This window comes from Haemaphysalis longicornis, unplaced genomic scaffold (assembly GCF_048455015.1).
Source record: "Haemaphysalis longicornis isolate Haplotype H1 unplaced genomic scaffold, Haemaphysalis longicornis Haplotype H1 scaffold_13, whole genome shotgun sequence".
Lineage (NCBI taxonomy): Eukaryota > Metazoa > Arthropoda > Arachnida > Ixodida > Ixodidae > Haemaphysalis > Haemaphysalis longicornis.
In genome coordinates this window covers 84,595,270-84,617,456 of record NW_027526233.1, presented here as the reverse complement: position 1 = coordinate 84,617,456, position 22,187 = coordinate 84,595,270, and the positions used below count along the sequence as shown (strand labels likewise).

Genomic DNA, 22,187 nt, shown 5'->3' with positions numbered 1-22,187 from the left:
AAAAGAGAACTGCTGGCGTCCTTGTGTAAAGGCAGCTGTTCATCAGCCATATGTGATATCGTCTCTGATTAGAACCGGTGCCAATCACCGGCTAGCCGAAGATGGTTTTTTAGGGGGGGGGGGGGGGCGAAGGGGGATGGATGCTGGGTTCATGGGGCTCTCCAGAGTATCGATCGCATACGCCGCCGCCGTTATTTGTGGGGCTGTAATTTTTGCGTGCTTGATAGTTTTCTGCAGTACTATGTAGTTTCGTGCTCGCCTGCGCCATGTCTCAGATTAATGATCTTTCCTCTCCACCCCGACTACCGTTACACAAAGCTTGCTCTGTAAAAGCAGATACATTTTTGTTGAAATTATCATTAAATCCATAAATTTGCTATTGCAACATTTATATCTTTGTACTGTACATAAATTTGTGCGTATGTATGTACGTATGTATGTGTGTTTGTATGTATGTATGTATGTATGTGTGTGTGTATGCATATAAGTATGTATGTATGTTTGTATGTATGTATGTATGCATGCATGTATGTATGTATGTATGTATGTATGTATGTATGCATGCATGCATGCATGCATGCATGCATACATACATGTATGTATGTATGTATGTATGTATGTATGTATGTATGTATGTATGTATGTATGTATGTATGTATGTATGTATGTATGTATGTATGTATGTATGTATGTATGTATGTAAGTGTATATGTACCTGTGTTTTATGTATGTAAAATTTGCACGCACCGCAGAGAGCAGTTCTATGTGCACTCAGGTTGAGCGATTAGTATGTGCACGTGTGCTATGTGAGCGCGTGCGTAATCGTGAAAAAAGAGCAACTCCCCTACGCAATCGTTTGTTTACCAACGCCGCAGCAATAACTCCAAACCGCCATCTGACGAGTGGCGTAGTCTCACTTCGCTTGTCGGCCGCCACCCTTGCGTGGCTTCTTTTCAGAAGTGGCAGTGGCGAACGCACTAGGCATGGTACCGTGATCCGGCTAGAGCGGTGCAGACGTAGTTACGCAAAACTATCAGTAACCTGGCTGGTTGCTGTCGACAGTCAAAAGATATCGATGGTTGAATACCGATAGAACTGCGGTAGGCTGCTAGGTATAACTTGGTGCTTTTCCGCAATAGATCGGTGTAGTGGTTGTCTTTGAACGTTTGCGCGGCCGTTTTGTCCCTCGCGTACTCAGGACTGCATTCATCGCCGCCGATGACGTCATATTTGAGCAGTCGCTATGGCTCCGGCGTAGTCCCGACGGCCGCCAAAACGAGGGAGATGCATTCGCGCCGTCCCTTAGTGTATGCTAACGAGTTAACTAAGCTCCGCAGGGAGATTTCTTGAAAGCGCTGTACTCATGTGGCACCTGGTGGCACCGATCTCGGAAGTGGCGCACCATTGTGCAAAAAAAGAACCAAAAAGCGCCCGCAAAAAAAGCCCCCATTGCGCCCTGTCCTACTGCAAATGCAGATAAATGAAAAAACAAAATTATCCGCTCTCAGGCATTTGCCCTAAGCGCACTTATGAAGCAGAATGACGCCACGTTTCTACAGCGCTTTAGTATTTGCCCTTAACTCATACAGCGTATTTATAATCAACCCTGACTAGTCTACGTTCTGTCTAATTGTCGACAGCATTATATGATACACTTATTTTTTTCTGTCTCTCTCTGCAGTAGCGGTGCCGCAGGAGTCATCGATCACTAGGGAACACCTGGGCTCCGTGGAGAACAAGACGAACGTATCTGTCGAAACAACCACGGTACTGTGAAACAAATTTTTGACTCTAACGCGGTGGCGTATGCAGAAATATGTTCCGGGAGAGGGGCGCGGGGGGGTATTAGGGGACGGTAAAATGAAAGAATGAGCTCGTGCACCATAAAACAATTTTAATCATTTTTAGAATGTAGGTCAGCGCTATACTCATTTCGTTTGTTACATTATGATATATCGATGAGGTCTGTATAGGGCTCCTTCGATGCCCAGGAGTCGCTGCGAATACGACTTCCGGGCCATACTTCCGGGTAGTACAAAGCTGCAAGGATCCCATAGAATCCCGTGTTGACAGAAGCAAAATGAAGCTCGATACTCCCGATTGTTTTGCCACATGGTCTCCGACCCATCCCCGACGCGTCTGATTTCTTCCCGCGACCAACTTGGCTTTAGAAAAAAAAAGATTTGCAGCGTTAAAAAAGTACTGACACGAAAGTTTCGTTTTACGTTTTCTTATGCTATACGTGCCTAATTCCCACAAATCATACAATGACACGTTAGGCGGTCGAGCGCAGCCTAAACATTCATTTACGGCGTCGTTTATTCGTGTCAGTTTCTATTTCGACAAAACGAACGCCGAGCGACAGCCATAACTGGAGGTATCACGTGACGTCACCATTCTTGCCGAACCGCTGCCGCTCTAGACGTGCGCGCGAGCGAGCGAGCGAACGCGCCTAAACCGACCGAGGTCTTCACCGTCCCCACGCGCCGGGGCAGCATGACGTCCGTCCCAAAACCATGACGTGTATACACTCCAGAGCAGCGCGGGCCAACCACATCCAGCGCGTCGGCGTCGTCACGGAAGCCCCAATATCTGCAGTTTGGGGCAACTGGCAGATGTCATGTCGGCCCTCTCTGGGCTTTCTCGTGCGGGCGAAGATTAAAATGGATTTAAAATATGTTACGCTGAACGATTCCAGTTGTAACTTGATGGGAGATATAACGTGATAAAAAGGATGGATTTTACATAGTTATCTCAGCTTCGAAATTTCGTGTCAGTACTCGTTTAAGTCTGTTTACAGCGTCGACAAAAGTGCTGGGATAGTCACGGCGCTCGCCCTCTTGCAAGTTCACCGATCGATTGTTGCATGAAGTGAAATTTGTAGTGAAAGCTTCTTCTTTAAACTAATACTCTTGGTGACAAGGACGATTCAACAGCAGGCGACCAAAAAAAAAAGAAGTAACGCGATTGGCGATTATCGTGCGTAAAAGTTGACGAGTCCGGCGGTCTGCAGGCTCGTCTACAGCAGTGCCCCGCGCTTTTGCGTACGTACCATGCGCACTCTGCATGTACTTTCATTAAACACTGCTGGTTTGCGTCGCCGTTACGGCTACATGGTGCAGCGCTAGCTTGCCGTTTGGTTGCGTTGCTCATTGAGAGAATGCAGGGAACGTCCGAAGCGTGAAATCTGTTTTGTGATTGCGAAAGTAGCTGGCCGTAAAACAAAGTGGTCGGGCGAACTGAGTGGCCGCCCCTTTCCTTGTTTGCTGTCACTTTATTTAATTACGCCCTTGCATCATATATCCCAGTTTGCGCTTAACATCCTAGATTACGGTTCGGCAACGTATTCAGGTGTAGTGCCGAGTTGAATGAAGTCGACACGGCGGAGGGCTGGATGGCAAATCAGGTTGGAGGGCGAGGGGGGAAAAGAGAAAAAATTCATTGGATTGCCAATAATATTTGACAATAATCTGGCGAAGAGTGAATATTGGGAACAATGCAGCTGGAAGCGATCAATTTTGTGTCCTTCTCTCCCCGTCAAACACTATTTAAGGTCAAAACTGACGTGTCGGCGTTCATATTGTTAGTGACAGGGGGAGGGGTGAGGGTTCTGACGACGTTCTGGGGCCGCATAATACAGCCTCGCGGCCCGAATTGCCGCCCCGTGCAGTAGTTTTACCAACACAGTCAATGATTATCGCATGTAAATATTTGGGCCCCGCACCGTGTATGTGGCTGTGCTATGTTATGTAACTATAGAATTACACATCTCTGCAAGAGCGGACTTGCGATTTGGTGCATGTTTTGCGCCCTTTAACTCCGCTTAATTTGCTTATTTGACGCTATTGCCTCACCTACTCGCTAGTATACATGTACCGTGCCGTTCGTAAATCGTATGGCGTAAAATGTTAAGCAAGAACCATTAAATTATTTCGAAAATACGAAAATTTTCGAAAATACAAAATCAAATTTCTACTCGTTTCCAAGGCGGTGCCAGGCCAGCGGTGTCAGCTGAGTCGGCTGCGCTTCTCGCGTCGTCTTGCATAAGGTCCCGCTGAAGCAACCATTTACAGTAGCAGCAATCTCTCTTTATGGTATACCTGCGAATTGTGTTTCTTTGTCAGCGGTACACAAGAATAAGGAACGATAGGGATCGTCAGGTAGTTTTACCACCCTGCTTGGGTTTACTGCCCCACGTCGCCGAGATCGCGACAGCTTGCTCAAAAAAAGCCGATAAATCGGTTTGTTGTAGCGGATAATATTTTCTTTAGCCTCTGCAATTACTTTAACGGCATTTTATTCAGTATGCAATCACTTTAGCGACCCTCAATGTGATTGAATTAAGTACAACCAATTTTCGCGCTGGCTTGTAATTGAAAACACATGGAGGGCGGTGAGGGTCGTCTGCTTTTGTACTACCTAGAGGCGTGGGCCACTAGAGGTGCTGCATGTCGCCAAAACTCCAGCGAAGGAGCCCTATGCAGTAAAAGCTCCTTAATTCGACGCCCGTTAATTCGGAAATTCTGATAATTCGGACGGCTCTATTGGTCCCGGCCAAAGCGCATGTTATTCAATGGGGCCAAATCTTCGTTATTTTGTCAGAATTCGGCACCGCACCGCTTTATTCGGACAAATTCTGACGGCTGCCGCTGCAAAAAAGTGTGGTAAATTAGCAGCACTGGAACCACTGGCGTGAAACAGAAACCTGAGAGGCATCGCCACCGTCATCAACCACGATTCTGACGAAGAGTCATGCGAGAAGGTGCAGCCGCGACCTCATCGCACCTCACGAGAAGTCTCGGAGGAGCTTTTGATATTGGAGGACGTTTGCCTGAGCCGTTCCGACAGTTTGTGTGCTGTTGGCCACTTGGAAGAGTTAAGAAAAGTTGTAATGTCAGCCGGAATATGCGCGAAAAAGCAGATGACTATTACAAAATACTTCAGCAAATGACGGTATGCTTCTCCAACGTGATTTTGATGTTGGTTTTCCTATTCATTCATTAATTCTGCATTCGGATAATTCGGACATTTTTCCCGGTCAAGTAAGATCCGAATTAACGAGCTTTTACTGTATACGCCTCGAGCATCGCGATCGCTGCGCCGCCTGCCGCCGCTTCTCCGCGGCGTTGACGGGGTTTGCGCTGCGTGGCTGATAGGGGCACGTGCAGTGTTTTGATTCTGTTTCGCTTCTTTTCGCCTTTCCGCGCCCTAAAAAAACTTGTTATGGTGACGTCTATAGGCTGAGAATATGTTTAGGTCACTTGAAAAGAAGCTGCGTCTTCGTAGAGTACGCGATCGCCTGCAAGAGCTACCCGGGGACGCGGTTCTGCGCGCTTCGTCGCCGATCTTCCGGCCATCGGCGACGGCAGCAACATATCACCCATGTCATCTCCAAAACATCAGGCACAAATTAATTCTACTGTCGCTTCGTTTAGACCTGATACTGGCACAATTAGAGGTTGGCTTCATTTTGCAGCGTGTGGCTGAGGCGTTGCGCTGCTGAGCACGAGGTCGCGGGTTCGATTCCCGGCTGCGGCGGCCGCTTTTCTGATGGAGGCGAAAAGCAAAAACACCCGTGTGTTCGAGATTTCGGCGCACGTTAAAGATCCACAGGTGGTCAAAATTAATCCGGAGCCCTCCACTACGGCGCGCCTCATCGCCTGCGTTGCGTCGGCGCGTTAAACCCCACAATCAATCAATCAAATCATTTTGCAGCGTGGACAACGAATGCGGCTTGGTTTCGAATATATACGTCGCATAAAAATATGTTTCGGGGATGTGATTACCCATTCCCGGACAATAACTTATGCCTTTTATAAAAATGAAAATGTTAAGTATATTCCAAGCCTGTGCGTCGTTAAATATGTGCCCACACACGCCATATAGCAAGTACCAAGGCAATTTAATGAAACCACGGCAAAATGAATGCTGTGCAAATGCGGAATTAAGAAACATAATAGCTCTAACGGAAATGAAAAAAAAACAGTGAAGCTTCTGACATGCTAAAGACGTTCATCGGAACTTAAGCCAGGTAGGGTTCACTAGACCAAGTATACGCGAAATGCGCTGCTATTTCGCGAGATATCGTGGGGGGGGGGGGGGGGGGGGGGGACGCTGTGTACAAATGCGGAGCGGAATCAAGCAATGAACGTTTTAGTAATCCCACACACTAATCTCTCGTTCATTTTCCTTTTGTTTTTCAACTTCAAGGAAGAGCTCATCGTACGGCGGACGTATTTATGGAAGTATACAGGGTAGGCTGTTCAACAAACGATGAAAGGTGTCGTTGTAAGAGTGTGGTATGTGATAAGGCGCCTGTGATTTCAGTTTCTGCTTTATTCTGCAGTCGTCCTGTGCCATATGACGATATTTCGAAGAAGCATTTAGTCGCGGACACGTATTATATTCTAAGCCCGCCTCCGCGCTGCTCGCAGATTATATATGTAGCAGATGAGTGTTCGCGGGCGCTCACCTCACGACAAGACGACTCTGTCGTGTGCTGATCACTGATTATAATTATGCATTGTCCATCGTACTTTTGTTTAATATTCCCGAAATTAACACAGACTGGCTTGTAAATGGATGTGATCAATATCTGAGGTATAATACTGGGAAACGTAACTGGCATGCAGTCAGGTGTGAGTGCTCCGCTGATTATGTAAGCGCACAAAACCGATTTAAATCGCAGTGTATAGCCGTAGCATGAACATATCAGAAACCGGTGGTTACGGAGACATGGCTAGTAAATTCAGGTCAATGTAACTCCAATCGGCTCCATCATACGCCGGTTCCGTGACGCTGGCCTGTGACACACACCTGGCGCTTATACAGGCCGAATATACCACACTAAGATCGCGTCAGAAACATTTACACTCTCATAAACACACCCTATTTACGAACAGAGTGACTTCTCCACATAGACATGGATTTCAAACGCCCGCAAACGGTAAATCTCGGTCGTGAAAAGCGGCGGCGGCACTGGGGAGCGGGGCGCGGGCTCCCGCGGCTGCTTTCGAAACGGGCTTCTAGGGGGATTTCAGTGGCGCCCCTACAGGCAGCGCTCGAGGCTTATAGTATGGGCGTAAGTACGAAGAGGAAGAGATGAACGGCCAGAAAATTTCGAGGCGTTTAAACACCGAAGCCCCCCCCAACTCACTGGCTACGCCCCTGCTCTGACGACAGTCACTCCCGGGCCTGTCCGGTGCGCCTTAGTTGGCCTTTTCCACTGGGGAGGCCGCACTGACGCTATGACACTAAGAAACGCCGATGACACAGTCGTTTCTCTATCAACCCATACACCGGTGCTCCAAACCATGAAATGCACACCCCTTTCACCCTAGTGGAACTTGAAGCAGCGGCACGAGGTTTAACAAGAAACACTACGCCTGGGAAAGACAAGATACCAAACAAGTTACTTCAAAATCTATATGCCGCAGCGTTAGAGGCCATCTCGACTTGATAAATGAACATTGGACAACCGACAATGTCCCTCCTCAGTGGAAGCATGCAGATAATACCTTGATACCTAAACCTGGGAAACCGCTAACCCCTGCTAATCTGCGACCCATCTCCCTCACTTCTTGTGTTGGATAGGTACTAGAACATATGGTTCAAAATCGCCTGTGCGACTACATTGAAGAAAATGGACACTTCCCCAATAATATGTACGGATTCCGCCCCCACTTCCACACAAGACATTCTTTTGCAGCTGAAGGAAGAGATCATTGACCGTCTTTCTAATTCACACAAGCGGTGCATCCTGACTATGGACATCAAGGGCGCCTTCAATAATATCAGGCGAAGAGGGCCTGGACTGCTAGCCAACGCCAGGGCATGGCAGACTAGGGTAGCCCCCCACCGGGCCATCGCCCTAACTGCAGAACCAGCGCTCGTGAAATAAACATTTATTCCTCCTCTATCTCCTCTTTTCTTCCTATCGGACTGACTCCTGAAGAGTACTTTAGAGACTCTCTACCGACTATCTCAGACTTTTATACGATGAAAAGTCCAGGGAATATCTTTTTGCTCTTAGTGAGTTAACGTGTATATTGGTACCATTTACGGCGCGTGATTCCGATACCATAAAAATGCGAACGAGTTACCAAAAGGCAGATTATATTCGGTTGTGCAGGTCGCTGACTTAGTCTTTCGTTTCTGAGAGGCACAGCTTCGTTAAATCGGAATGTTAAAAGAAGGCCAGGTTGTTCGGTTCTGTCCGAAAGCAACCTTTTATCCAGACTTATTTTAAAGTGCCCATCCTATGACTGGTAATTTCGGGGTAGTTCACATTTAAAAATGGAAGAGAAAAATATTCATAACGCGTTTTTTCTTTTTAAATTTTTAGCAATAAATGCCGCTCGTCTAATCGTTCGCTAAAACCTATAGCGTACTTTCCACTTTCCTGACACTGATCGACTATAAATAAAATTGTCTACTGACTTTCTTTTAATAGGCGTTATTCACCGGCCACGTACTTCTTCACCTATTGCAGCGACCTTCCTGGCTTGACGTTCGCGTATGCTCCACAGCTGGCAGCCGTTTCTACAGAGCGAGATAGAGCGACTAGATCAGGGGCGGTATTCTCAAATTTTGTCCCTTCCAAAGGTGTCCCTTTTGGCGAGCCCTGATTGGCTAAAAGCAAACAACCGGAAGTGACGCAACGCAAGCGCAACAAACATACTGCCAACGCCCGTTGCTTAACCGGAAGTACGTCACGATGAAAAGGACTCAAATGGGACGTTTTCAAAAGGGACAGTTACGAGAATACCGCCCCAGGTTTCAAGGTATCTGTACTCTTTTCTGTCATTGTTGTATGCCGCCTGCAGCGGACATAGGCCTCCTGCGCTGGAGTTTTGGCGACATGCAGCGCCCCTAGCGTCCGACGCCTCTGGGTAGTACAAAAGCAGACGACCCTCGCCGCCCTCCATGCGTTTTCAAATACAAGCCAGAGTGATAGTTGGTTGTAGCGCTTTGTGGCGTGTTTAAATGACTGCATACTGTATGAAATGGCCCTTAAAGTAGTTGCAGAGGCTAAAAAAACAATATCCGCTAAAAGAAGCCGATTTGTCGGCTTTCTTTTGAGCGAGCTGTCGCGGTGGTCGTGGCGTGGGACAGTATCGCCAGGTCGGGTGGTTTAACTGTCTGACGTCAGTTACAGTTTTTTCTTCATGCGTGCGGTCGACAAAAGAAAGTTCACGAGTAGCATAAACACTGAGACTTGCTCAACCTATATCCTGAGGTAGCAGCAAAAGGTTGCTTCAGCGGGAGCATGCAAGCGAAAGCAAGAATTGCGCAGCCATCTCAGCTGACACTGCTGGCCTGGCACCGCCTTTGAAACGAGTGGAAATTTTGTTTCTTATTTTCGCAAACTAAATGATTCTTGCGTAAAGTTTTACGCCGCACGATTTACGAACGGCAGGGTGCATGTATACTAGCGAGTAGGTGCGGCAATAGCGCCAAATAAACAAATTAAGCGCTAATAAAGGACGCAAAACATGCACCAAATCTGCTCCCTGCCTGCAGAGATGTATACTTCTATAACATCACATATTACAGCCGTATACATGCGCGGGCCCCAAATATTTACATACGATCATCACTGACTGTGTTAGTTTTCTTGTGCAGGGGTCGTCGAATCTGAACGCCGACACGCCGGTGTTGACTTCAAATGGAGTTAGACAGCGAGACAAGAACAGATAATTAGCGTCCTCCAGTTGAAACCCCCCCCCCCCCATCTTCACACTTCGCCAGATTATTGTCAAATATTATTAGAAATTCGCTGATTTTTTTCTCTTTGCATTTAAAGCCCCCCTCCTCCCACCCGATTTGTCGTCCAGCCCTCCGCCGTGTCGGCTGCATGGAACTCGGCCGTTGCTGACCCTCATTCTAGGCTATTAAGTGCGAACTGGGAATGCATGCTGCAAGAGCGTAATTAAGTAAAGTGAGAGCAAACAAGGAAAGCGAGCGGCCTCTTAGTTCGCCTGACCACTTTGTTTTACGGCCACTAATTTCGGAATCGCAAAACAGATGTCACGCTTCTGACGGTCGCGGCATTTTGTCACTGAAACACGCAACGAAACGGCAAGCTAACGCTGCACCATATATTCGTAACGGCGACGTAAATGATCACGATTTAATGAAAGCGCACGCATAGTGTTCAGGATCGCAAAAGAGCGGTGCACCGCAGCAGGCGAGCCTGCGGTCCGCCGGACTCGCTGGCTTTTTACAGCGCGATCATTGCCGATTGCGTCACTCTTCTTGACTGTTTTTGAGAAGTCTTTGTCACCTAGAGTATTAGTTTAAACTAGAAATTTCACTTAAAATTTCACTTCGTACGACCATCGATCGGTGAACCTGCGAGTAGCAGACGCCGTCACGGTCCCGGCACTTTTGTCGGCGCTGTAAACGTGTTTAGCACTGCAAAGCTTTTTCCCATAATGCCAAGTTGATCGCTAAAATAGATCGGACGCGTCGGGGATGATCTGGTGACCACGTCGCAAAATAATCGGGAGCGTCGAGCTCATTTTGCTTCTGTCAACACGGGATCCTATGGGACCCGCGCAGCTTTGTACTACCCGTAAGTATTGCCCGGAAGCCGCTTGCGCAGCGCCCCCTGGGCAGCGCAGGAGGCCTATTGGTCGAACCGCCTCACGGGACATTTGTTTACCTCGGAAGACCCAAGGGCGCTGACGTTTTGGTGCCTCTGATTCGCCGCGCGCGCGCTCTGGAATAAGTTGTGATTTTCAGAGCGCTGTGCGGCTGTATGACAGGTTGTGGGTGCGTTTTTAATCCCCCAGACGGAATAGCGATGGTGTGCTGCCTGTACTGGGCTGTTTCAACCGGTGGGAAGTTGTAAAACGCCTGCATCGCTTCCCGCTTGGAAAGAATGACAGTGGCCTAGCGTAACCTACAGCCACTTAAAAAGCCTTGCTTTTTAAGTTGTTATAGAGCCAATTAACCTAGAGCCACTAGAGCCTAGTGTCTCTAGTAACCTACAGTACAGTAGCCTACAGTACAGTACAGTACAGTACAGTACGGTACAGTAACCTAGAGCCACTAAATAAGCTACGCTAACGTATCCAAGCCTGACCACATCTCAGCGGTGCGCTGTCTATAAATTTCCGAAAAGAAAAACAGCTCTCATGGTTGGCAAGCGGCGCCCGGACCAATTCTGTCCGTCAGTGTCAGCCGCAATAGGGCGCATAAAGCTGGCCACACGGGGGGCAGGCACCAAAATGGCTGCCAGCGCGCGTCAGTGTCGTTACCCTTAAGCGTAGCTTATTTTGTGGTTTTAGAGCGAGATGTCGCGTCGTGTTTCTGGGCAGCACACTAAACTTTTTTACACCCTTTTGGGCCGAAAAGGGTGTAAAAATCTTGTCCCATGGCTAACACCCTTAAAAGGTGTTTTGGCAAAAAAAGGGTGTATGGATGAAAAAAGGGTGATGAGCTCAACACCTTTAAAAAAGGGTGTTGAGGATGCTCAACACCCTAAAAAGAGGGTGTGGAGTCTCACATCCACTTTTTGAGGTGATGGCATGCGCAGAGGCAATGTCAAACGGCGGAGCGCGCAGCATTCAACACAAACAGCCAATACGTACAAGTTACAGTTGGAACACGGGATGCAAGCGGTACAGGGAGTGCATACTTACTTAGCAATACATGTGCTGTTCTTGCTTTTATACCCAGCAGAGGAAAGCCCCCAGATGGAGTCGGTGGGCTTGTCGCAAAAAACTGATAGTTTAGCGCTAATTTTGGAAGTATGGATTTTACTACGAGAATATACAAATCAACACGTGGATTTGCAAAAACTTTTTAATTACGCGGTAGTTTTTCTGATCCGTAACTTAAAGAATTTTATTAAATATCATACAAATCTTCCCTGCCACCTCAACACCCTTCAAAAAGGGTGTTCATTATTTCAACACCCTTTTTCCCAGAAGGGTGTAAAGCTACAAATTAGGGTGTTCGAAACTAAGAAACAGGGCGTAAAGAAAAAAAGGGTGTGAGAAAAGACCGCCAACGAAGAAAAAAGGTGGAGAGACCTCCAATTTTGGAGGCATTTTGTACCTGTTTACACGGGTGGACTGAACATTCTCTACAACCGGGCGGGGGGGGGGGTTGTGCCTCACGATGTTTACAGCAATATGAATTGGCATAATTTATTACCAGTGAAGCTCTTTAAGCTTCAGGAGGTAGTTTCGGCAGCATTAGCAAAAACATACAAAGAAAAAACTGGGGCGCCTGTAAAGGGTGCACCACCGCAGATAGGGTATTATGACAGTGAAGTCGGCTTTCGAGCTTGTTAGAGTGTGAGCACAAGGAGCGTATGCGTATCCGCACCTTTTACTGTACCATTTCAAAGGTACTAGTCTTTTTTTGGATTCTAAAAGGTAAAAAAATTCGGGCAGCTTGCAATAGTGGTGCAAGACTGGAGAAACAGCAACGCTGGGGGCCGACCTACCTTGTTTCCCTCTTGGATCTCCTGGAAATGGGGAGGGGGGGAGAGGCGGGCACACTGAAACAGCCTTGTAAAATCTGGTTAAATTTGGCCTCATCCCTGAGCGGTCATCCTGGCTTAGCAAGAACATTGTAAACCTTAGCAAACATAACAAAACCTAGCAACACCGGAAGAAACTAGGTCGACCCCCAGCTCCGCTGTTCTTTTTTTGCAACTGAACACCTATTTCACACCGTTTCAACAACCTACAGAAAGCCAAGCGTGTTGCAGTTCGTAAACATCCTTTTCGCCACACGACTACAGTCTTCTTAATTTTGAGGGTTCAAATTGGTGTTTCACGTGCCAAAGCTAAACTTGGGGCATGAGGTGCACCCAATAAGGAAACGAGCGATCATTGCATAAGAGCAATTTTTTTTTTTTGCGTTTGGAAATTTCTTGCGAGTAGAGGAGTATATGAGGGGTTGTCTTCTTCTTTACAGTGCTATTATGCATCCGAACATGGCCTTATTCAATGAACAGCTGAACACCTTTTCCACACCCTTTCAACACCCTAAGAAAAACCAAGGGTGTTGAAGTTGATCAACACCCTTATTTTCAAACAAAAAGAGCGTAGAGCTAGAAAAAGGGTGTTGAGACTCAAGAAAAAGGGTGTAAAGGCCTCCCAACACCCTTTTTCCACCTATGCTACGCCCTTTTTGGCTAAAAAGGTGTAAAAAAGTTTAGTGTGAGTAGTTGTAAAATTGCGCCGCCATTACCCGAACATTGAGTACACGTGGAGTTCATTGTCTTCGTCATTAACGCTTCGCTGTATACACGTATATGCTGTCGTTAGCATCACTTACCGAGGCAATATGGCTTCTCTGAAATACCGCCACACCATGGATAACAGTCTGCTAACAGGAATGCTGCCGAATTACACCCTCTTCCTCTTGGACGCTTGCTTCGTTGAGCCAAGCAGAAACTTCGTTCTTTTCTAATTTCTCGGTAGTGCCGTCTTCCCCATTGATTAGAAATCCTACACAGCGGACCTTGAGCAGCCACTTAGAGAAACCCGCGGGCATATACTACGCGTGGGTTCCAGGAACTCCAGAGAATTTCAACATGAAATGCTTTTCAGGGTAGTAGCTGTTAACCACCCTGAATATCATGTCCACGCGGCATATTAGTTTAAAGCTGAAACAGACCACTTTACCATACCGCTCACTTTTCTCTATGGGTGAAAATTTTTAACATCTAATTTCTCAGTGTCAGCGACTCCCAGTCTCAGTGACTCTTGCGAGATCGTTGGAGCGGCCGCTTTCCCTGAGACTACAAGGGAGTCGACTGATATCGGCACGAGTCACGCGATAACGAGCAATGCGCGAGACGAAAGTGCTTCTCACATTCACGAAACACGTGACTAGGGGAGAACGTGTTAACCAGTTTACGTCTGTGCTTACGTCCTTGAAACAATCGTTATCCCCCTATGTAGCACTTTTTTTAAGGTAACTTTTTCCCCGTGCATATACAGGCTTTCGTTCGGCCATTAGGAATGGTTGTAAACCTCCCTTTCTGTAATGCTTTTTCGCTTCAAGAAAGTCCATTGCATCTGGGTACTCAGGGACTGTAATAAGTAAAAAAAAAAAATAAGTCCCCACTGCTGTGGCTCTATAGCTAATGCGCTTCGCTTCCGAGATCGAGGACGCGAGTTCGAACCCAGCCGCGAGGGCAGGTTTTCTCATTGAGGCGGAAAGCGAAAACACTCCTGCGTACATATGCCTGTTGCTCGTTAAGCATCGACATGGGCTCTAAATTAACCTTAGATTCTCCTCAACGACGCAAACCAACACTGTTTTTCCGTATGTACTTCTGCAAAAAAAAATGAATAAAGCTTCAATAAATCAATCAATCAATCAATCGAACCATAGCCAAGGAGTATCTGCGACGGAAAGATAATCCCCTGACATTAGAAATCCGCGTAGCTGCAAAGCACACTGTGCGCTCAATGACTCAGTGGAGAGTTTGAAGCCTACCTACAATAATATTATAAATGCGCTGCTGAGCACGAGGTCGCAGGTTCGATTCCCAGCCGCGGTGGCTGCTTTTCTGATGGAGGCGAAAAGCAAAAACGCCCAAGTGTACGAGATTTCGGGGCACGTTAAAGATGCCCAGGTGGTCGAAATTAATCCGGAGTTAATTAAATTAACCCAATACGACGCGCCTCATCGCCTTCCTTGCGTCGGCGCGTTAAAACCTACAATCATCATCATCATCAATATTATAAATGCGTAGCATCTTTGCCGAGTACTCCAAAAGCCGAGACCCTGGGTTTGCACGAAAGAAAAGGAATAAGTGGCGGTGCTAGCACATTTATATGTTTGAATAGCGTAAATAAAGATAATCGGTAGAACAAAATTTTGAAAAAACAATATAGCAAAAAATATAAAAAATAATTTTACGAAAATAAACTGACCAAATGCACCTTGCACATATCCAACAAAACGAAGTCTGAACTTCGAAAACCCAAGGAAGGCTGGAAATACAAAAAGATACAGTGAAATTGAGCCAACGCTTTGCATCTGCGAAAAATATGTAATTGCCGAAGTTTGACCACTTGAACAATATAGAGGTTTGAACTTACATAAATGGCGAAAGCAAGAAAAAGATTTCTGAAGAAATACTAAAATAACCCAGGTATTTGGCTACTCATAACTAAATATTGTTCTGAAAAACTACCAAGGTAGACAAGCGGGAAAAGGAGGCTACGCGTTAGTAGACAATTCTCTAAATTTCTGCAACTTTTTTGCTGCAACGCAAAGCACATTTCATCTCAGACAAGCTCCGTTTCCAGAAGACAGAAGAACATAACTTTGCAGTGCAGGTTAACAAATTTCCCGAGGAAGAAAGACAGAAAATAAAACGAGCTAAAAAACGTGAACACGAAACCAGAGTAGACAGAACGATGCTGCCTTTTTCATTCCCGCGTCCGGTTTTTTTTTTCTTGCTTGTTTTATTTCCTTTAAATCAAGAACAAGCAGGCCCAGTCAACCGCATTGTTTCATTATTTAAAAAAAAAGCAGGCGGAGGGTTGAAGTCTTGTCTGGTATTTTAGTTTGTATCAGAGAATACGCCAACAACGCTGTTGCCTGTCACGGAGTGTTTTTTGGCCCAGTTCGAGGACGATAACCTTGTTCTTTTCGGATCGATGCGGCAGCGAGAAATCGCAACAAACGCAGGCGTGCGTGCAGCGGCGGTATACGTGAGGGTCGACCCGCGGGCCCGACCCATTAGCGTTCATACGATGCTAATGGTAATGGCGGGGCTTCGAGGGCACGCGCTCGGGCATAGCGCTGTGGCACGTGAACGACATTCTCTGCAACGGCTTCCGACGATCTTGACATCGTTTGCGCCGGAAATATGTTTCCTTTTCGCTACATGCGCCGTTTTCGTGAACCTGCTCCCTGCGTTGGTGTCCGCTCAGTCGATTTGTGCGTAATATCAGAGCACTGTGGACGGTTTGTTTACACATGAGGAGGAAGGGACACCATCCGTTCCGGGAAGTTCGTTTTTTGCTTTGTTTTTCTGTACGTTTATTTTTCCACAGGGCATATATATCGGGGTATGAGTTGATGGCAATTAGATGAAAATGAAAATGTTGGCTTCGCGGATGAAATCAAGGAGTGAACGATAATGGCGCCAATGTATCCATGCGGCGAATGCGGAGGCGTCGTCTACGCGGAGGCCCGTCGCCGCAAGGTGCCGCAGTTTCGTCGGCCACAAGGCCAGGCAGGACCACAGCAAGTGGTGGAGGTTGGCGATCGCGTGGCTGCGGTGGCAAACTGGGCAACCAGACTTTGTAAAGGAACCTCGGTATTGAGGCCAGAGGCGGGTTTTTGCTTTTTTTTCCCTGGAGTACATGCCTCTTAAACTGGTGTCCTACCGAAACCGGAACTATGGAACTGCGATACGTAAAACTTGTCGAATGTCGAATAGCCAATGACCGTCTTCGCGAAGTCTATGATCGATAAATAAATGTACGGAATGCACAATGCACACATATAGTTCTTTTACTTCTTCAAACATTTATCTGTACGGGCACTATGCAGCGGTACCCTATAAGAATGATGTGCATGGTATGCCACACAAGTGCGCACACACACACGCACACACACACGCGCGCACGCGTATGTATTCTGACCACCAAGCAAACTGGCGAAATCGTCCAACTGAACGCGAACGCCTGAGGCGCTTTGATTCTGTTCCACGTTCTCGACGGGCTTCGTGCTATTGCCGCTTAAGACGCTTTGCTTTGCAATTCGCATCCTCACGCTTTCGAATGGCTTCGAGCTGCCTCTCACGCGCTGCTCCGCTACTCCTTCTTGCCGCCTTGTGTTTAAAAAGTTGAGGAATATGGTGGGTTTCGCTAAAAGTCTGTTCACTCGCTTGGCTGCGTGTTCCGCTTCTTTGCTTCCTCTGCGGCGTACTGGGGTGGACGACCGGACCCTTTTTGCTGCTTTTGAGTGTATGCGCGCGCTATGGAACCCTTCTAAGTCCTGTGTTCTCTCCACCTTTAGAGACGACGACGCCGGTTTTTCCGCTCAATGGACATCCATTGCTTCCTCAATAAAACAGTACGAGAATAGAAATGGCACAAGTTGCAAAGACAGCCACGATTTTTACGCATAGGCCGCAGTGCTTCTTGCCTCCATCAGATCGAGCCCCGACAGAAGACCGCTGCATGGGTAAAAAGCTGCCTGAAGGTCCAGTTATATCAGTATTCGACCCGGAGAACATGACCGTAGTTTTGTTCGGGTTAGGTTCAGTTCTGCGACAGAAGCAGACAATTTACAACTTGTAGAAATGCGTGGTGATGTGTCCTTCAGTGCTCACGTAGAAAGAAATCCTGCAGCTTCGCTATGGTTCAAGCCTTGCGCGACTTCGTGAAAGCTACTCCAGTTTTTATTTTCCTCTCACTCCCGGTATTACCGTTCTTCGAACCGCTGTAATTACGTGATTATGAAGGTTTAGAGGCTATTTGCCGGCTTTCTTATGTTTCAGCGATGAACGCATTTGACTGCCACTTTAAATGTTATTTTGAAGCTGCTATTTTAGGGCGCAGCCCTTTGGCGGCCCTTTCTGGGCTCAGCAGCGTCACCGTCCTAACTGAGTGAATGATGACAAGACGACGGGTGGAAGAAATGCTGTGCCCGAGGACGCGGGTTCGATTCCCGCCAGCGGTAGCCGTTTTCCTGATGGAAGAAACATCCCCCTCGCGAGGGGCACCATCAAATGCAGAGCATTTCCGTGGGCGCACGACGTTAAGTAGTTTGCGTTACGTTAATGTTGTTGCACTTGTGGCAACTGCTGACGAGAGAGCGCGGCGATGAGTGCGTTCCAGCCTCGCCGACACCTGCCTTTATCACGCCACGATCGCGCCACGCGCGCGCGATGCTGACGTCACAATCACGCCACAGATGTTATTGATCCCGCGACGCGCGCGCCCCCACCTGTTGGGCGCGAACCGACCACGGAGAGAGCGCGCGATGCAAGCGGAGAGTAGGCAAGGAGGAGTGGGGGAGAGGGCGCACCTGCGAGCGATGCGGACTACTACGGACGCCTAGAACGGGTGACATTGGGAGTTCAAGAAATTCTCTGCATTTAAAAGGCCAGTCCAACGGCCGACACGTCGGTGAACGTGCTTGGTGGTTCTGTTTTCGACATGTGAATGACCATTTACTGGACTCACACAAGTAACTAATAAGGCACCACGCTATTCTATAGCGCCCCTCCCCTCTGTACGCAGGAGGCGACCTTTTTTGAGTACTTAAAATGCATTCGTGTTTAAGCGTTAGAGTGGCTATTTAGGATCCTTCGTGCTTTCGCAGGAATAGTGTGCACCACTCTATTCCTACTAAGAATAGTGGCGACACTATAGGAGCAGTGTAGCCTCTGTAGGCTACTTGGGATAATAAGCAGGAAAGGCGAGATATTTCCACCTTTCCCGCACCCGTTTGTTAAGGGCGTTGTACTCTGGAGTACAGTATCTTATATACTCAGCTTGCTTTACGTTGAAAATAGCGGTGACTATAAACGGGAATGTTGATGACACGATCGACCACGAACAGTTGCAATGTCCATAGAAGTGTTTGAGGCTGTTCGCGAACGACGACCTTACCGAGTTCTGGTGACAATTCGTTGCCGTCGCTTAGGTCGTTTGTTTTTTATTCGACCAGGCACCATCAAAGAACACATTTCAGAAACACAATGTTATTTTTGCACTAGCGAACAATTATATATAACGAATGTTGAAAAATCTGCTTCATTTCGGGTTACAGTTGGGGCGAAATAAAACGTTTTCTTTATTAATTCTTTTATTTTTGGCTAATAAAATGAGCATTTCTACTAGTGAGAGCTGGCCTCATACGAGTTTCAGAACCTACACTCTAGAGTATAGCCCATCATCCACCAGAAGTATGTTGAGAGTTTTGCAAAGCGAGAAAGTGCTATTATAAAAAGTAGCTCAAACTCAATTGCAGGTGTCCTAAAGGAACATTTGTCAAGCTCCCGTTTTTGCATTGCACTGCGTAGACTGGCTCAAATTAGCACACTTTCCATCGTTTATCCGGTTGACAAGTCGGTAATTATTTTACAAAGCGCGAAAGAAGAAAAACTACCATGCGCGCTTTGCGGCGGCCGCACCAACTAAAGGCTGTGACAACGGGAGGAGACGCACCGCGATTGGACGATGCCCAAGTTTAGCAACTAAACAAGTTTCGGTTTCGGTTGTGTAAAACAACGTGCTTGACATCCGATGGCATCGTTGGATGTGCATTCTAAATATCTCAGTAATCGCCGTAACGCGCTTCTGCCATGTGGTCGGCTGTAAAATGCATAAGATAAGCCTCCCAGGACGGCTTGGAATCGTAGCAATCACTAGCCGAGGTCTACGCAGTGGATGAACGCCCTCTGCGTCCGCGCAGACGCTCAAATGCCATGCGTTTTTCCCCCATATTTGGAGCTTGCCTCACTCATGCCTGCTTCGTAAAAAGCGTGTTCGCACAGGCCAAGGCTCTGTTGATTCTGCCCTGTGCCTACTGCCCGCAAGCAGTCGGTGCATATGGCAACACCACCCCAACGAGAACTCGCTAGCGCGCCAGTGCCAGCCTGCGCGCGTTCTGTGAACTAGTTCGTGGAGCCATGAACGTTGCGGCCCAAGAAAAGGTGAACTCAGTTTTGAAAACATCGTCGGAAAACGAAAAAGTTAACTTAAAAAAGAAGAACGTACCAGCGGGGATTCGAACTAGTGACTTGCAAAGCGCTTCCAACGACATACTGCACCAGACTACTCGGCCACGGGCGAGCGCAGTTAGCGTTGGAAATATAAGGTATATAATGTATAACCAGTTTACATTTTTACTTAGTTTTAGCATTTCAAGCTGCTTAGGTGACTATTTGTTGCATTGCGCTAGCGCAGTAAGCGTCCCCCAAGTTTCCACATTATCTCACCTCTAGCAATAGCACTTTTTAGACTGAAAAGCGTTCGCAGATGCGTAGTCCTGCTGCTCACCGCTGTGCTTGTTCGCCCAGCGCACGAAAGTGCTTCCCGCACCCTAGTTTTACACTGTACGGTAAAAGTATCGGTTCATTTTATTTCCCTAGTACCTATATTGACTTCGCTGACTCTTCTCCCCCCTTCAAGAGGCCTTATATTTTCCTACTGGCGTGCCAGTCAGTCAAGCGTCGCATGTGCGCTTGTGCAGCACTTGTGTGAAGCGACCTTGACTTGGAGCTAGATGCAGTGCACAAACTAACGAAGTAAATAAAGGCCCATTCTTCCATTCACAAACGTGTCCTGGCTTTGTTTCAACTCAGCGAATGAATAGCTACGACCCGGCGGCGCCCGAAGGACGAAACGCTGCGCCGACTGACTCTGTCGGAAGGCCGGGGAGCCGTGCAGTATCGTAGCCATTTGCCGGCTCATCTCCTCCCGACGTCACACGAAAACGCTACAGAAAATGGGCGACGGTGCAGAGAGGAGGGCAGCATTTTCGAATTAATTTTTCTACTAAATAAATTCGCGTAAACGCGCTCAGAGTGGTCGAAACAGGGCGTAGGGACTCCGGACTACAATTTGCGCTTGTAATCCCGCAATGTTTACAAATCACTTGAGTGTCCCTTTAAGGTTTTACCCAATACTTATCAAGCAAATAAAATTAATCACTTATATGCCGAGATTTGCGCATGCGCATTTATCTCCGTATCCGTGTTACTGCGTGCATATGCATAAATATTTTGATAGTTATCCTCCCCTCCTCTTCTTTGTCCAGTGGCTTCTTTCTGACTTTTAAAGACAACAACATCGGCCCCGAAAAGTTTCCTTATCTTGGAAGCACGCGCAGGTCCTCAGAGGCGATCTAAACCTCTCAATGGCGGCGTGGCACTTGCTCCGCCAGCTACGTTCCGCCAGCGGGATCCCCCCGGAGCCATCAACAGTATAAACCTGAAACTGCCGAGACATTTTTATTGGCCATAGAGCGTAATTCCACCGAGTCGCTGGGCTCCTCTCGAGCGATTGCGATTTAGGCAACGCAGTTACTTCCCGAAAAAAAAAGAAGATTGCCTGCACCGCCACTCGCTGGAATGTGTTTCTTTTTCTCGCTCCGTACTCCTCTGGTCTCGTAGCGGGATTCGGCACGTTAGAGTCAAACGGAATGTCAGCCTGGCCGGTGCGCGCCCGTTATTAGATTACAGTCCTGCTGCCTTGTAGGTAGAGGAAACGCAGGTCCGCCATTGGGCGAGTGTTTCTTTTGTTTTGTTTTGTTTTATTTTCCTTCTTAGTTCCTCCCGCATCCCGAGCTGTAACCCAATAATGGGACGCAGTGCACTGACATTATTTGCTCACTGGTCCAAAGTGCGACGAGGAAAAATTCTTCAGCATCGGCATTCATAAAAGAGTCGGGATCTCGCCGGGTGATCCTGTGAAAATCACGGGAATGCATTATTGTAACGAGGCTAACTCGAGTACGATAGAAAGAGGTGGAGAATAAACATTTATTGATGAACGTAAGTACTCATGGCAGGGCACTCGCGCGGTGGAGGGCATCCTTATTCTGGAGTACCCAGGATGCGACTTGCCGTCCAGGCCCTCTTTGCCTAATTTTCCTGGTGTCCAATGTCACGTTGGGCCAGACGAGCCATTCACTGCTCATAAGAAGACGAGGGGATAAGGGATAGGCTTGGTATTTGTTGTCACTCCCATACGTGGTGGAATGCAGGGCGCCGGACGTGGGAAAAAAAACTCCAGAACAACAGCGAAAGTTTACCCTGCGCCGCACCATCGCAGCCGGCTGTTACTCGGCGCGGCCTAAAGGGTGTGTGAGTATTTCGAACGTGACGCGAGTTGTTTCCGTGATGTTAGTGCGGAGCGCTTTTGCGCCCGCTGCTGTAGTTTGACAGCGCCGCAGTCCTCGTTACCGAGAGAACGAAGGGAGCCCGGAGAGAAAGAACACGCAGGAGGAATGTATAGCGGAATCGTGAGGAATAGGACGGTTTACGGAGGCGGCGCGAGCCGCTCCTCCGAAACCGTGAGGACAAGGGCAGTTGCTGAGCCCGCGCCAGACACGGGTTGTGAAAACCGGCCTTCGCGTCTAGTGGAGCCCGAGAAAGGAAACGCAGAACGAGGCATCCATGAAAGCAAGGATCTTGTTCTTTCAATTTCACAACAAGCACAGAAGCCCAGCACGCGCTGTGT

General features: G+C 47.7%; 1 protein-coding gene across 1 annotated transcript in view; it reads left to right on the top strand.

Moving 5' to 3' along the window:
* Positions 1 to 22,187, top strand: part of LOC144164367 (uncharacterized) — a 97,163-nt gene that overhangs the window by 19,264 nt on the left and 55,712 nt on the right. The window contains exon 2 of the mRNA XM_077694876.1: positions 1,682 to 1,767. Within this exon, the coding sequence (XP_077551002.1) occupies positions 1,682 to 1,767 (86 nt within the window). The remainder of the gene's footprint in view (positions 1 to 1,681; positions 1,768 to 22,187) is intronic.